This window comes from Apus apus, chromosome 3, assembly GCF_020740795.1.
Source record: "Apus apus isolate bApuApu2 chromosome 3, bApuApu2.pri.cur, whole genome shotgun sequence".
Taxonomy (NCBI): domain Eukaryota; kingdom Metazoa; phylum Chordata; class Aves; order Apodiformes; family Apodidae; genus Apus; species Apus apus.
The window spans coordinates 29,078,579-29,095,975 of NC_067284.1; the positions used below are offsets into that span (position 1 = coordinate 29,078,579).

The 17,397-nt window shown below is 35.9% G+C and overlaps 1 protein-coding gene across 3 annotated transcripts in view; it reads right to left on the reverse strand.

Annotated features, from left to right (window-relative positions):
• PXDN (peroxidasin) overlaps nt 1-17,397 on the reverse strand; it is an 84,465-nt gene that overhangs the window by 50,927 nt on the left and 16,141 nt on the right. For all 3 annotated transcript variants that reach the window (XM_051615096.1, XM_051615095.1, XM_051615094.1), the window contains exons 2-3: nt 6,806-6,877; nt 5,141-5,212 (exon numbers count right to left, since the gene is read on the reverse strand). In XM_051615096.1, the coding sequence (XP_051471056.1) occupies nt 5,141-5,212; nt 6,806-6,877 (144 nt within the window). The remainder of the gene's footprint in view (nt 1-5,140; nt 5,213-6,805; nt 6,878-17,397) is intronic.

Here is a 17,397-nt window from a genome sequence, read left to right on the forward strand (position 1 = left end):
AACTTTCATTTAGTTGTGTAGATCTTTCCCTGAGGATATTAACAGCAAGAAGAAAATATAAATATTTGCCTAATGAACTGAGAGGTGACCTAATACAAAATAAAAATAAGCAGCACTCACAAAAATATTTGTCTGTCTAAAATGCTACTGTGTCTGACAAGCAAAACTTTGAAAACACTGCACTAATCTTTAACAAAAACATTTCCAACATTCATCCCAGTTACATTAGCAGAAAACAGATTTAAAGTATAATTATGGAAAAAAAATAATTTAGCTTGATTTACCTAAAAGCTCTCTAACAAAACTGAACCACTAGAGTTTTACAAAGGATGGGTAAATGGTGGATTAAGACAACAAAGGGATACATTCTATGAAGACATTACATTATTTTCTAGCAATTACTATTACTGTCATTTTCAGAAGAGGTAAAACCCCCAACATTTTCCAGCAGTGCATGCAAGGCTGATAGAGGCCAGGGGCACTGGTCATACACTTGGGGAAAGAACAAATAGGTAAACAGTTACTAGAAAATTATAATGATGATGATGATGATGATGATGATGATGATGATGATAATAATAATAATAATTTAAGAGTTTGCAAGATGCCCTATGAGGATAATTTTTGTTGGGGTTTTGCTTTGGTTTTGTTTATTTTGGGTTTTTATTAACTATATTAAGTCATGTGATTTGAGGAAAGTAAGATCCAGACATACTTGTTTGGAATTGGAGGGAGAAAAAGGTAAAAATAATAGCAATATTAGGCATTGTAGAATTAAACTTGACAAGTAAATAAATGCAGTAAAGATAAATTTATAATTAAACATAAAGAAGATGGTGAAATTGGCAACATTAATTTCAAAGAAATGAGATCAAAATCACTGGATGTGTTCAAAGGACAAAGTAACACGACCATGACAGCAACATGACCTAATCCCATTTCTGGAAAGGTGATGTCAGCAACTGAGCACTTTGGCAAAACTACAATGTATCTTCTACCACCATTACTTCATTCACCAAAGGCAAAACAAATCTTGAGTGTTCCCTTTTAGTATTTCCTGAGCTGATACATTTCATACAGTCTTAATTTTCATTTACCAGACACTCATTGCAATGCTGTCAAGTGCGATTTCTCACCTCCCCATTTATTACAAAGTGAATACGTATCAATGTTGTTGTCAAAGTTATTTTCTCATTCTTTATTTCCTCCACTTACTTCACATTAGCTTCTAGTTCACTGCTCTCTAAATAGGAAGTACTTTCTATCTGGAAAGCTTTTTTGTTAATCACTAATCTATATTTTATACTTTTCCATTTCTCCCTGATTTCCTTCTTTTTAAATCAACCTCATTTTTTTTTTTTTTCACTGCTGATTCCAAATTTTTTTTACAGGAAGGATAATCCCACCAAGTTTCCACAAATCTGCCTGCATCTATATTATAAGGTTGGGAAGCTCTTCTCATCTTTTTATACTGTTGCCTCTGGTCAGTAAACTGAGTAACTCACAGGATGTCAATTAAATATATTCAGTGTACCAGACACATTATGTGTACATATGCATCGTGTATCAGAAGCAACAAATTACAAACATGTTACCAATTCTTTTGCACACATAAATACAACTTTTAAAGTTTATTTTAGACAAGAGTGTTTACAGTATCCCTTGCAAAGGGGGAACATAAGACCCAAAAATGTATACAGAATCACTGAAGTGCAGAAAGAAACTATATTATTGAGGGGGTCCAAGATACTTATGCCTTTTTCATCCTTACTGAAGAACCATACTGCCAAAACAAAGACATGAAATGAAGACAGACAGAAAGGAAGGTTGAATAGCAGGAAAAAAGTATCCTATTTGTTTCATAACTTAAGAATAATAACTACATTTCTTTCTTTCCAATTTTCCATATATTCATTCAAAGACAAATTAGTACCACAAACAGCACAGCAAGATCACACAAAACTGCTTATAGAACTGTCAAAATTTCAGTGACACAAACAACAAGATAACAAATATTGTTTAAAAAAAAACCTTCAAAATTATGTCTCAAAATTATTTACATAGGCAAAAAGATCTTTCTAAAGTTTATTTTAGCAAAAATGGGAGCCAGCTTTTAAGAAGAGCTCTCTGCAGTTGAATGAACTACCACACTGAAATTTATATTCACATTTTCCAGGGAACTAGAAGGAAAGATCTTTCTCTTAATAATGTAGATACAAAAAACATTACTACAAGTATATGAAAACAAATCATAGTTCATTTACCTCTTTTCACTCTTTTATTGAACTGAACAGAGTGCATAGTTGAGTTTTATTTTGGGTTTACTACAGCTAGACAAAGACACGCATGTGAAAACAAAGAACGAATAAAAACCAAGTACTATTTCTGCACAGTTGCTGACTATGGAAAGAAGCTTAATCATCCTGAATTAATACACTTTACATACTCCATCACCAGATCCACCATACAATCTCATCTTGTGGTTTATCTTGATTTTAGGAAATAATTTGACACTGTCTCCCACAGCATCCTTGTAGATAAACTGAGGAAGTGTGCTCTTGATGGTCAGGCAGTGAGGTGGATCATGAACTGGTTGAAAGGAAGAAGTCAGAGAGTTGTGGTCAATGGGACAGAATCTAGTTGGAGGTCTGTGACTAGTGGAGTCCCTCAAGGGTCAGTACTGGGACCGGTACTATTCAATATTTTCATTAATGACCTGGATGAAGGAACAGAGTGTGCCCTCAGCAAGTTTGCTGATGACACAAAACTGGGAGGAGTAGCTGACATGCCAGAAGGCTGTCCTGCCATTCAGCAAGACCTTGACAGGCTGGAGAGTTGGGTGGGGAGAAGTTTGATGAAATTGAACAGGGGCAAGCGTAGAGTCTTGCATCTGGGGAAGAACAACACCATGCACCAGTACAGTTTGGGGGCTGATCTGCTGGAGAGCAGTGTAGCAGAAAGGGACCTGGGCGTCCTGATGGACAGAAGGATGACCATGAGCCAGCAATGTGCCCTTGTGGCTAAGAAGGCCAATGGCATCCTGGGGTGTATTAGAAAGGGGGTGGTTAGTAGGTCAAGAGAGGTTCTTCTTACCCTCTATTCTGCTTTGGTGAGGGCACATCTGGAATATTGTGTCCAGTTCTGGGCCCCTCAGTTCCAGAAGGACAGGGAACTGCTTGAAAGAGTCCAGCACAGAGCCACAAAGATGATTAAGGGAGTGGAACACCTCCGTTATGAGGAAAGTCTGAGGGAGCTGGGTCTCTTTAGCTTGGAGGAGACTGAGGGGTGACCTCATCAATGTTTACAAATATGTTAAGGGCGAGTGTCAGGAGGAAAGAGCCAGGCTTTTTTCAGTGGTGTCCAGTGATAGGACAAGGGGCAATGGGTGCAAACTGGAGCACAGGAGGTTCCACATAACTATCAGAAAAAACTTCTTTACTGTGAGAGTGACAGAGCACTGGAACAGGCTGCTCAGAGAGGTTGTGGAGTCTCCTTTGCTGGAGACATTCAAAACCCACCTGGACGCGTTCCTGTGTGATGTGCTCTAGGTGACCCTGCTCTGGCAGGGGGGTTAGACTAGATCTTTCGAGGCCCCTTCCAACCCCTAAGATTCTGTGATTCTTTGATCTTGTAACAAACACAATCATCATGAACTTTATATAATCCATTGGGGATAGTCTGTTCAATATTCTTTATCCTCCTGTTGTATATAGATTAAATAATTTTATTACTGAAATACAATACACACAAAATTAAACAGGGTAACGTAATCAAACACAGCTTGGAAAACCAGGTAATGCAACTGCACAAATTTATGTGATTTTTATTGTACTCCCTTCTCCTACCTCCCCAGAGCTATTCAAGCTGCATTCTTGACAACTAGATGGAAAAATCAAGCTTTTGAATTGTTTGCAAAACAATGAAATCTCAAAGTAACCATTTTTTTCTATACAGCATTCAAACAATGAGCAATACTCCAAGACAATGGAGTGAAACTTTATTACATGACGCTAATAAGGTGGACTCCAGAGACTAGAGCTGAGAATCCATGACAACTTACTATTCAGCTTTTGTCTTTTATACAGATACATATAATATTTTTAATGTCTTTTATATATATATATATACACATATATATATATATAATAAATACACTCAATTTGTTTCTTAAAAATGGGAGGAATTGATCTTACAATATACAGGCTGCCTGCAGACATAGAATTTACAACAAACCATATAGGTATTTTTCTGTTTTATCTTTGACTTAATTTTTCTCTTACAAATTTATACTGCATTCAGTGAAGAATCAGAAAATGGTTTGGGTTGGAGGGACCTTAAAGATGATCTAGTTCCAACCCCACTACATGGGTAGGGGCACCTTCCACTTGATCAGATTGCAGGGGGGTTGGAACTAGGTGATCTTTAAGATCCTTTCCAACCCAAACCATTCTATGATTCTGTGATTTCGGAGTATTTAAAAAGCTTATGTAAGTTCCAACCCCACTACATGGGTAGGGACACCTTCCACTTGATCAGATTGCAGGGGGGTTGGAACTAGGTGATCTTTAAGATCCTTTCCAACCCAAACCATTCTATGATTCTGTGATTTCGGAGTATTTAAAAAGCTTATGTAAGTTCCAACCCCACTACATGGGTAGGGACACCTTCCACTTGATCAGATTGCAGGGGGGTTGGAACTAGGTGATCTTTAAGATCCTTTCCAACCCAAACCATTCTATGATTCTGTGATTTCGGAGTATTTAAAAAGCTTATGTAAGTTACAAGCTTCTGTCGACAGAAATCTTGGACTAGCTGCTTTTAAACCACTTTTCAAAACATGAACTTAAAAGGTACCTTTATGAAGGCTGCAGCAAACCTTAAAGAGGTGACTTACTAAGCTTTTCAAAATACCACTTTTAAAACTATCTTTTGCTGCATATAGGAAATAGCAACTAAGTCCTACTTACAGAAAAATAGACCCACAGTTTCCCCCACCACAAAAACTAATTTCACAGATTTTCAATGTAGTTTATCTCCTGACATAGCGAGTCAGATTAAACAACATCTCAGATTAAAACACCTTCCTATTGAAGAAACTCAGTTACACATTGATGCAAAAAGTGATATTCATTTAACTTACAGATATTTCAGATTTTCAAGGTCTTCAAATGCCCCACTAGGTATTCTTTTGATTTGATTGTTGTTTAGAAGCCTGTAAAAAGAAATAAATAGCTGTTTATTTTAACATACAGGAACAGTAGTGAAAAAAATGTAACAGGAGGTGTAATGTAGTATTAAAAAGAAAACTTAAAAAAAATAAAAAAGCAAAATGCTTTCTCCCCTAACAGTAACTGTTAGAATAAAAAAAGTAATGCGCTTACAGCTGTTGAGTCACTACCTTGCAGGAGAAAATTCTGAAAAAAATTGGACAGAAATAAAAAGGAAAAAAGAATCTCAAAACTGAAATTATGCAACATTTTGTAGATGCCTGAGATTAAGATGACAGGAAAAAACAGTCTTGGTCCCAAGTCTACTCACAGGCTTGAAATTGATAAAAAGCAGTATTAACAAAGATTTGTCATTACCAGGTGCTTTAAAGTGTCTTTTCCTACATGCTTCTGAGCAATATTCTGTGTACAGGGCCCTTTACATCACACATGAACCCAACAGTTTTGCAGATTTGTACTCATCCTTCATGCAGTGGTTTTATGAGGAGAAGGGGATCCAAATTAATGAATCCTCTCTTTATTTGGCACTTGTGGATCTCAGATCAGTGGTTTGGAACTTAATCTGGATATCTGACAGAAACCATAATTGAAAACTGGGGATTAACTGTAAACAGAGGTATGATCAAAGGTGACTGGAAGCAGGAATAGCTAGTAAAAATGTCTTGGTAGTACAGATTTCAATAATATTCCTTTGGGGGAAAGTCCTATCATTTCTTCTGGTGCGAATATACAATACAAGATGTCTCAATACATTTGTTCTTATGTGCTTGCAGGATTAACAGTGATCCAGAGCTAACTGATACCCCTATTTCAGTTCAGTTCACACACTAATTGTGTTCTAGAAAACTGTCAAATTAGCAATCATAAACTAAATACATTTAAAATTAAAATAAAATAAAAAAGTAAAATAATTCCTCCTCATGCCTGCTAATGTATTAGAGAATAAAATAGTAATGACAGAAGAGGTAATAAGTTAAAACTATAAGTATACTATGTGCGTTGTGGGCTTGTAATACAAAAGCCTTTTAGAAAACCTGGGTTTTTCTTCAGAAACATATGGTAAAAAAGACCTTAATAAAAGGCAGCACAGTAGGAACTAAGCCTTCCAACTTCCACTGGTCCAGGCTAGTACATTAGAACAGGAAAGTTTAACACATTAGTTTGTCAAATATTTTGTAAGTGCAACATATTTGCACATTTGCCTTTAAACAGCTTTGCTATAACTCCATTATTTTATTATGTGATATTCCACCAAAGTAATTTAGCACAATTTGGAAAAAAATCTATAGTAAAGGCCTGTATTTTTCACAACTCCAATTCAAAAAATGTTAATAAAACATTTGGATGTAAATAATTTCCTTCTTTAAATTTTAATAGACATATACCTGGGTTTGCTTTCAAATACATTGGGCCTAAAGCCCTCTTCCGTCATGTGTGTAAATATTACAGCTGAAATTTATAAGACTATTTACCTATGATAAGTGAGCAAATTTGGCACGTTATCACATTAATAATATTAAATTAAAAAGGAAATAAATATTAAATAAAAAGGGCCTCAGGGTTGCAAAAGAACTTACAGTGTGTTCAGGTTTTTAAGCCGTCTAAACTCCCCAGGCTGGATTTCTTTAATCCTATTGAATCTTAAGTCTCTGTAAAATAAACAAAAAATAATCACATTATTAAAAAAAAAAACTATATATTTTTTGTATGAAACACCAAACTAAGTACAAGTCTTCTGTGACCATCATGACTAGCCTCTGTCCATAAACCATAGCTTTTGACCAGAGGAGAAGGCAAAACAAATCCAGGAGAAGGAAAAACAAATTCAAACACTGGCTGACCAAATCCAGCCTCAAGAAGGCTGCACCTAAGCTATGGTTATGAAAGATGTTCTCTTCCATAGCAAAGGATCTTGTAATGGGATGTCAAATTGCATTACACAAAATTACATGAAATTGAACTGTCTTCATATTTTTAAAGTTGTTTTTAAATAATACAGTGACACAAAAACAGAAAAACTGGCATCAGAAAAAAGAGACAGCTTTCAAGACTTATAAGTTACTCCGTTCTTCTATTTTAGGTACACCGGCTTAAGTGCCTTACATTGGCCTGCTTTTAAACCTGCAAATCCAACTGCATGGAGCTACTGATTTCCTTATTTAATTATATCTTATTTTTAATACATTTTCATCATCTTCAGTTTATCCATAGCTTAATGAGAACTTCTCCAAGAGGAGGGAAACTCCAGTTTCTCCAGTGAGGTTCTGCCAAGCAACCAAAGCCAGGGAGCAAAGTGGCAGCAGTGTGGGAATGTGGGGAAACACCATGGCTGTGCCAGTCTCACATCTCTCTCCAGCTGAAAGAAAGGGCAGCATTTTCCATCTCTGCCCATCTCCTTTTCTTCCCTGGCTCCAAGTTGCACTGCCTTGCGGCTCACCCTCTTTGGCTTTCATATTCTAAGCAGTTCAGAATCTGTTTTAACCAACTTGCCTGGACTAGAAATAAAGCCATGGAAAAAAACAAAAAGAAGCAAACAAAACAAAACCAACAAAAAATAATAAATTAATTAATCAATAAATGAACCCCACACACCAGAAAATTTTCTGCCTGATGAACAAACTGAATCTTCCTGAGAGGCCACACAGGTGAGAGAGGGACTGCGAGGAAAGATCAGGATCAGGGGAAAGGATGGAGGCAGCAGGTTTATCCTCTTCCCCAGTAGCAGACCAAGGGCACCAGGACCTTAAAAGTCTCTGGCAAGCAAACAGAAAGGCAGCAAAAGAAAAGTAGGTAAACTCTGAAAGATGATGATCATGCTTACTGCTCTGTCATTCCTAGAACACATACTTATCAACTGCTTCCAAACAGTAGGACATAAACATGTCTTAATTTCAATCTTACCACCGCCCCCCCTAATTAAAACAAATATGCATTGTGTTTTAACAGGTAATATGTTATCAAAAAGTCTCTCTGGAATTAGGTGTTTAGTCAAAGGAAATACACAACAGCAGACAAAAAGTCAGCTGCATACTAATCCCATGCAACCCCTCTGTTTGAGGCTGTAGGTCATGGGGGGTACATTTGCCTGAAGTCTTTTGCAACTACATGCTTAAGCATCATTCCTCCTGAATCAGCCCGTCAAGGCTTATTCAGCTCTGGAATAATGGCCTCTGAAGGACTTTTTCTCCATAAGTGGTTTGGGATGTGGCCTGTCCTTCACTGCAAAGAAAGCATTATACATGTAGTTCTGTTTGCATTACACTTCACCAAAAAATTTGGTCAGTGACTGAAATACACAAGGGATGTAACTGCTGTCTTTATTTAGATGTGTAGTTAAACTGCCTGTAGACACGCAGGACAGCCCCTCAATCACTCCCAGCTGAACTGAGAACTCCCTGCTTTAGATGCCCAAATTGTTGTAGCTTGAATTTGTACTTTACAAAAGCATGTTCTTTAGTTATAGCTAAAGAGTGATGTGTTTTATTCATCACTCACACAAGAAATACTCATCACACGTGAAACACACTTGTCCCTGATGAAAAAAGAGATGCTGGCTATGAGTCACTGAATCTCAGGTACTGGCATTTTCTAAACAAGCACTGAACGTAGCACGCACTGAGAGAAGACACAGTAGATCCCTCTTGTAACCATCACTGCACATGTCATTCCACTTTCCTGGGAACTTTTCCTACATTATCGGAAAGCATATTTTTTTTATGTTTCAAGCTAGGATTTCAATTTTTATTAAAATAATCAAAATTCAAAAATCCAATATTCATTAACAGAATAGTGAAAACTGTGTATTTTTCAAAAGCTTCAAAATACCATTACAACTATAAGTATTTAGCTTTTTAATAGCATGGGACTTCTCAAATTGATTTTTTTTTTAAGTTCCACAATTAAAAATAATGCCTACTTTACCCAAAGTAGGCATAGATAGAGCGCAGAATACATTTTTAGATAGAAAAGAATGCACATTTATTCATATGGAAAGCAAGCCTATTCCCTACAGTGAAGTAAATGCAATGAAGGGGCCAGTCCTCTGAGTCAGCATCAAAATTAGAACATTTTTGGTGTCTCAAATCCATTCTACAGTACCTCACTAAGATAACTAGGAATTAGCAACACCAATCAAAATAAGTATATATTATTTTACTGTCACTGTATATGATATTTCATTCCAACTCCTGACACTATCTCCCTTCACATAGGAAGATGTTAAGATTAAGTAACACCTTATGTTTTAAACCCTACCCATTTTGATTCTGCATAGTTATTGAAAAGGAGCCATAATAAAACATGGCATTCAAATTTTATCATTTTCCACCTGTAGGTAAAACATTTAATAGAAAGTTATTATTACAAAAATGTTTTTTTGTACAGTTCAATTACACTTTTTGATTAAAGTGAGTACCACAAGAAAATTTAAATTGGAGAAAAAACAATGTCCATCTTAGATTATGATTTTGGTACATTACTTCAAAGAGGAGTTGTTTCTTAAAAGGAAGTACCACTTTTAAGTGTTAACTCAAAAGTTCTTTAATTAATTTTTCTGAAAAAAAAAATCCACCAAAATGAAGAGTAAGGCAGATCACAAATGCTGCTGAAAATAAACATCTTCTGTTCTCTAAATTAATGTGATTATACTTCATGAGGTATTTCTTATACACAGAAGGAAAAAGTTGTTAAGCCGTAACCACTGTAGATTTCTGAAGAAGAAATTATGTCAAACTCTCTTAATTTCCTTATATAAAAGGATAATAAGCCAAGTGGATAAAGGAAATAAGAGTACACATTGCACACATTAGTTTAAGAGGTTTGATACAGGCCATACACATTAACAAACCAGAGATATATGATTTAGATGAAATTTCTGTAAACCAAGTGTTCAACTGGTAGGTTGTATCAAGTAGAAATGGGCAGAAATCTGCCATAAGGTATTAAATATTTTAAGACAAGGTTGGTAGAAGAAAAGATAAGCTTCTAATGTATGCAGGTATTGGAAAGTTCGAAGTGTCTGCAATTTTTCTGGAGGATGTTTGAGATCAGAAACAAGTTTGAAGTTGTAAATGCCTGAGAAGTGGACATAACTAGCTGAAGAGCAACGAGACAGGGACAAACTAGACAACTACCAGTTCCTCCTAAGCCAATTAAATTTCAGTAGATGACAAAAATTTTTTTAAGTCTCCATCTCCATACTAAACAAAAGCAAAATACCTCACACTTGACATGTCATCCTCCCATGATACAGACCCCATGTCCAGCGTACGAGAAGGGACTGCATTTCAGGGGACAGGAGAAGAGCTCAGAGCAAAAGCGTATCAGCAACCGGGCCACAGGGAAACATCCCCTCAGAGAGTGAACGGCAGGACTGAGGACGATGTTAGACTGAAAAATGAGTACTGGTAGCTCAAGTAGGCCATTATGATCCAGAAATCAGGTTTCTTTTTTTTTTTTTTTCTTTTTTTTTTTTTTTTTTTTTTTAAGACTAGCTCCTGCCCTCCTATGCTGCCTCATGACTTTTTACTCACAAAAGCCTGAAAGCCTGTTTTCTGACCATTCATTTCTCTTCTACCATTCTCGTTGTACCCCATTTTGCCCTTACAAACTGACTGCAACCTGGCTGTACACTGTGCTTTGGGGCTCATCAAGCATGACTTTTACTGACTGGCCAGACTGCATCAGAAGATTAAACCAGCAAATTGAGGAATCAGTTGCTGACTGCCATTTTTCCCCTTCCTAATCTCTATATAATAAATGAAACATCTAATAAAATTTTTGCCAACCCCTATGACAACGTATGGAGTTTAGGGTACTATAATAACATTTGCATAATAATCCAAACCTAAATGCTATGCATTCAGTTTTTCAAATAAAAATTCAGTACATCTAACTCAGATTTTCTCCTTTATTATGTATTTCACACATATTTACTCCTTAAAATGATACTTAGACAACATAATATTACTTTTAGGGTAGAGTATGTTACTACTGCTTTCTTGTATTGAATTCTCTTAAGCCTGTGGTCTTCTATCTAAGCACATTCCCCAAACACTTTGCTCTTATCTCTCATCCCCCAACACAGCCAGATGCATATATACATATATTTTTGAAAAAGAAGAGTCTTAACAACAAAAATGAACTTTCCCTTCTACATAAAGCCCTAAGACTTGTCTTTCTGTCAACTCACAAAAACACCCGAGACACTAACGGTTACCGTTTTCCTCCCTTTTGCAATACCTCCACAGTTTAATGATTTAAGTTCTAAAAATACACACCAGCCATACAGGCTTCCACAGAAGCTAAGTCCATCATGTTGAAGCATTACATCTCCACTGAATAACACAAACAAAACAACATGTCCACGATGCCAAGTAAACCAAATACTGACAGGATTATTTTCCTGGCCCTGTGTCATCTGGTCTGTGCTAATTCATGGAGCGCGACCAGGAAATGTTCAGCAGAGTGCAACGCTGAGTGGGCCAAGAACGTGCCAGGGAGCACGCTGACAATTTAGCAATTGGACACCCCTGAGAGTCACATTCCAGCGCCTGGAAACTGTCGGGGTCCCACAGCACAGCAAACAGCCATGGGTCAGGAAGCATGCCAAGCAGTGTGCAGCTAACAGGGTGCACATACACATTTATTTGGCATGCTGTCTGTGTATCATCACGTGGACAAGGCTTTAGGTAAATTTTTAGGATCTAGATGTATGGCAGACAAAAAAATTATGATATTCCTATGCTTTCTGTTCTCTGACAAAGCAAATGAGGACTGTGCTGTGGACACTTCTTGTCTGGACAAAAATAAATTCCGTTCCTGATAAAATCTTTATTTGAATTCAATGTATCCAGCAGTATCCCTTCTTAACCACCCATTCTTAAAAGTAAACTAATGAAATTCCAATTTTAGCACTGAAAATTAACTTTTAACAATACTTTTATCTAAATAAACATGGTGAAAACTTCCCTCTAAATATATAAATATTTATATATTTATGCAGCTATTACTGTCTTATACAATCCAATGAATCCATGGCAGCTCCTAGCACTCCAAAACACCCTATTTAAAGTTTGCATTGACAGGGTATAGTAATGAAAACTGTGGGTGTGTTAAGGCACCCTGATGGGGTGAGACAACCTTTGGGCAAGCAGGACACCTCATAATTCTCTGCTTGCTCAACCCAAGCCACATCCTTCTCATCTCTGCCTGCAAACTGGGTACCCTACAACTTAATGAGGTCTGGGGGATTTCCCCTGAGATCGCTTCATTGCTGAGAGTGTGTATCATGAATTGCTTTCTATTTTTTAAATTTTAACTTGTGTCAGAAAAATTTATCATGGCACAAAGCCATTACATTAAAGATCTTGAGTAAAAAAAGGGAAAGCAAAAAAAAAAGTTAAACTATTGCTTCATTCATAGCCATAACTTTCTCTGTATATACATGTAACTAGCCAATTCTAACAGACAAACACTGCATAATGTGATGATTTTCTTAAAAGCATTTATCTTGCCACATAATGTACATATGCAAAGCACCATCAGGGTGTTAGCAAAGAATTCTGTATGTCACACTCACATCGGATGAAAATGCTGCAATTGCAAAGATTTCAAATCTAGTACCACAACTGAAAGCATTCTCATCATTTTTTAAGGTTATGCAAGGGTTTTACCGTATACAGTCTTCAATGAATGAATTATACTGCATTTAAACCCAAATGAAAAAGCATTCGGAATATTAAATATTTCATAGGAGCAAACATCCAGAACTTTGGTTATCCAACTCCCATCTTCCTGGCTGCAGGATGGAAATGAAAGCAAAAATAAAACTGAAGACTCATTTGCTCAGGTAATAACAGTAAGATTTACAAACTATAACAGCAGGAAATAGTTTCCAGCTTTAATAGCTAGAATTATCAACATACTTCCAAATAATGATATGTGCAAAATCTTAGATTAAAGAAAGCAAGATAACTTAAGTTTGCTTTGGACACCTTTTGTTCCGTTATTACAACTTCTTGAGAGAAGAAATCTATATGTAAATGGAAAATTTTAGGTATGACATGTAATTTCATCTCCAGTTTGTAGCCCTCCTGATTTTGATAACGGTTAATGCAAAAAATTGGCTATCAATCCTGTTTCCCTCTCAGATTAAAGAATATGTTTGAAATAATATATTTATTTGTTACTGGTTTTACTGTTGAGGCTGAGGAGAGCAAGTAGCTAGTCTATCCAAGCATTCATTGCTTGTACAAACCCCAAATAATTCTGTGACATGATAACTATGTCTTACTTAGTACCCTTTGGGTAAATCTGCTGTTCCACCTATATTTCTGAATTTTAGAATACCCTTTTGCCAATGAAATCGAAGTTTGATGTTCTATTAGCAGTGAAGGCAAGTATCTCATTACCTCGTTTCAAGGCTTAACCAGTACATCAACATTGATTCAGGACATGAATGAAATTAAATTCAGAGATATTTCCTCATAAAAGCAAAATCACCACAGCAGCAAAATGGAAATATTTAAAAGGATACCACTGTCTTAAATATTCTAAAAACTGAAATGTTTTCAAATGCTAAGTTTGGACCATAAAATAACAAGCCCCATGCCCAACTCCCTGCCCCAAAGGTAGACTCTTTTAAAAGCTCCAGTGAAAACTATTTAAAGCTAAAACTCTTCCTCTAGATGTGACTGTAAACTATATGGTAATATGATCTTTACAACTTTAATTTGAAAAATTAAAAAGAGGCAGTGGCTTCAGTTTGGTAAGAATCAGCAGGAATAGGGCAAGTTACTTTCAAAGGATGGACTTCTCGTTGTCATAAACGACTCTGATACTGAGAGAGATAAAAAGTCTGAATAAGATGTAGATGCGAAAAGCAACGTATTCTTCTATTCATCTATAAGGCTAGTCATGAAATATTGACTGGAAAAAAGAAGTGCCAAAACATAAAAATAAAAATTCCTTCAGCTGTGTGCTATATACTGAATCTGGAAAAAAAGTGCAAACTACCTAACCTTCTTTTCATTTAAAAAGCAGGAAGAAAGAGATTCATAGATCTATTAAATTTAACAGGTTAAATTAATAATCTAACTTGAAGACCCTTGTACTTATCATGTAGATGTTTTAATATGGTAGGAATTGTCATAACCAGCTCACTTTGCCATTGGCAAATTCAAAAGAACAAAACAAGAGAAAAACATTAATTTTTTCTGACTTTTGAAGTGTAATGGTTGCACAGCAGAAATAACTTATACCATAAATGCCAAACTACTGTTTCTCCACACAGAACAAAAGATCTGTGAATGCCAGCAAGACTACACTGCTTATGTCTACTTTATTCTTATTCTTTTTTTATTCAAGGTCATCCCAGCAGGAAATGAAAAACAGCCATCAGCATAGTAAAAACATTCAAACAGAGCAGAGCATGAAAATTGCACAAAAGAGCTTATATAATCAAGTCAGTGCAGTAACTGGATGATGTCAATGGCACTTTAATGCTGCTTTAACCACTGCCCTGCAAAAAAATGTGTCACTTTGTCAAACAAACAAAGAGAAGGCCACCACTTTAAAAAAAATAAAACCAAACCAGACTTACAGCTATAGCACTACTTACAGTAATCCTGACTGCTACCAGAGGAACCAACCAAGACTTATTTTTGCCTGATTTTAAGATTTAGCTTTAGGGATTATTTTACAAACATAATTACATTGTTCTCCTTTTTCTTGGCCAGTTAATTTTCTGGATTATTTCTCCTCCAGCCTAATTAATAGATAGAGCATGAGATTTTCTCAAATTTAAATTGAGATATTTTTATTATCTGTTTATCAGCACTCAGCACATAAAGCAACTGCATTCTTAGATGGGAAACCAAAACATAATTCTTACATAATCCTAGGAACAAAAGCAAACAGTAGGATCACAAAAGTATTGTAATCTGTAGAACAGGATGCAAATTATTTGGCAGGACTCACTTTGATCATAAAACCATGCTTATGAAACAATTAATAATGAAATCCAGACAACCTATCAATTATCTAATTAAAATAATATTTTATTTGCACAAATATGTCCGATTTATTGAAAGAAACTTAAGTCTTAAAAAGTATATTTATGAGGTACAGCTTTTGGTGAATGGAGAGCTTATGATATATGTTTCTCCAAAGCTAAGGATTTGTTTTAACTGAGAATTATTTTGACATTAGAGCTGAAAGGAAAACATTCAAATGTGAATTCAATGAAAAGCAATACAGTATTGTCTTACTAAGTCTGTAGATCCCTCTGCTGCCCTTGTTGCCAATTTTTCCAACCAGTTATGCCATGCCATTAATAGGACTCAAGAAAGATTTGCTGGATCAAAGTTTTAGGCATGTAGGCTTAATTGTCAAGAATTATACATGGAAATTTTACACTGGCATGATCATGACTGACACACCTTCAGTCTTCCAAAATCCATCCACTTCTGTAGAATTATATATGTTTCTATAATACCATATTTTGAAATTTAATATTTATTTTGTAATTGTTTCTGATTCTCATGCTATCAAAAATAATAAAAAATATATATCTCACAACAACAACAACAAACCACAACAACAAAATACCCTCCTTTTAACAGTACGGGTAGAATTCAAAGTGATGTAATGCTGTTCCTGCAGTTTGAAGAAATAACAAGAAAAGGTGAAGTCTGTCTTTATTACTCTCAAAGGGATCTATTTCTAAAACCAAACAATGGAAAAGTTGTTGATGATACAGCCATGTGATTCACTGCTCACTATTTTTGACACAAATATCCTTGGGAAATGGCTGTTTTCTTGTCCTGCTTTTGTGCCATGCCCAATAAAATAGGGCACAACAGCTGCATATTAAGTGTTAACCCACTTGATGGTTCAGGTCTTAGATTGAGCATAGTGAAATGATCACTGGCAGAGTCTGTATCATAAAGAGTTACTGATACAGTGAAATATTTTCAGAGTACTAGTGACAGTCACAGATGCAACCTCTACTCAGTTTCCTTTCAATATTTATTTTTTCAACTGTACTTTTTAATTAAAAAAACGTTTCTCCTCCATAGTAAGCTACAGGAGACATCAAAAGGGCAGCTGATTAGTTTATGGCATACTGTGAACCACTGAAACAAATGGGGTAACAGTTTTGTTTATTTTTTGCTGTTAATAGCAATGCGAATTACTACTACGAAAAAAAAAAACAACAAAACACAGAAATACTGCCTGCATGATATAGTAATAAATTAGTCTTATTCCCCCCTGTCTACCATTTTGCAAAATCAATGTTTCTGCACTTTTCTGTCTCATAGCCATCCTTAAGTCTAAATTCCATATCCATGAAATACTGATATTCTCAGAGGCAAAAACTGAAAACCAGAAAAAGAAATATTAAGATCCACTGACTTCCCACACAGGACAAGTCATACAGTAGAGAAGTTCCTGTCTTAAGGCAATTAATACTGTCAGAGCTGAACCATCCCTTTGAGAAAAATATAAAGCTATAATTCAGAAGGACCATGAACCAAGCAAAAGCTAAGGCAAGTCACTCTAGTAGTTAACTGTATTCACTGTTCAAAAATGAGTAGTTTCAGCCTTCCAGCTTGAGCATATTTTCTTCAGTTTCTGATCACTAGAAGCAAACAGCTGTGAAGAGCAGCACTGAACACTCTTCTAAATATAGGTCCAGAGGAAGTAAGCACTGAATGAAGTTCATACCTGATTTCTTTTTTTCGCCGAAGTTTTAAAATATTTTAAAATAACTAACTAAATCCTAAAATTTCAAATACGGATTGGCAGGAAAATATACTCTGAATACATTGCAATTTTTCTGATTTTGTTCTATGGTAATTAGTTCTTTCTTTACTGACAGGAAAATGGATGCAGGTGCAATGAAAGCAAATGAGCAATGAAAGCAAATGAGCATGCATAATCTCGAAAGAAAATACACACTGATGCAAAAGAGTCACCTGCATTTCACCAGAGTACCAGCGGTCTGATCACTTCCTAAACCTCCTTATATCTCTGACACTTCAGCCCTTCTCCCACAGAAGTGCCCAGCTGGGCGAGTATCAGTGCAGAGCTGAGGGCAATGAGCTCTCTGCAACTGAAGATCCTACAGATGAAAATAGGGATGTGAGTGCAGGCCAGGAAAAAAGTA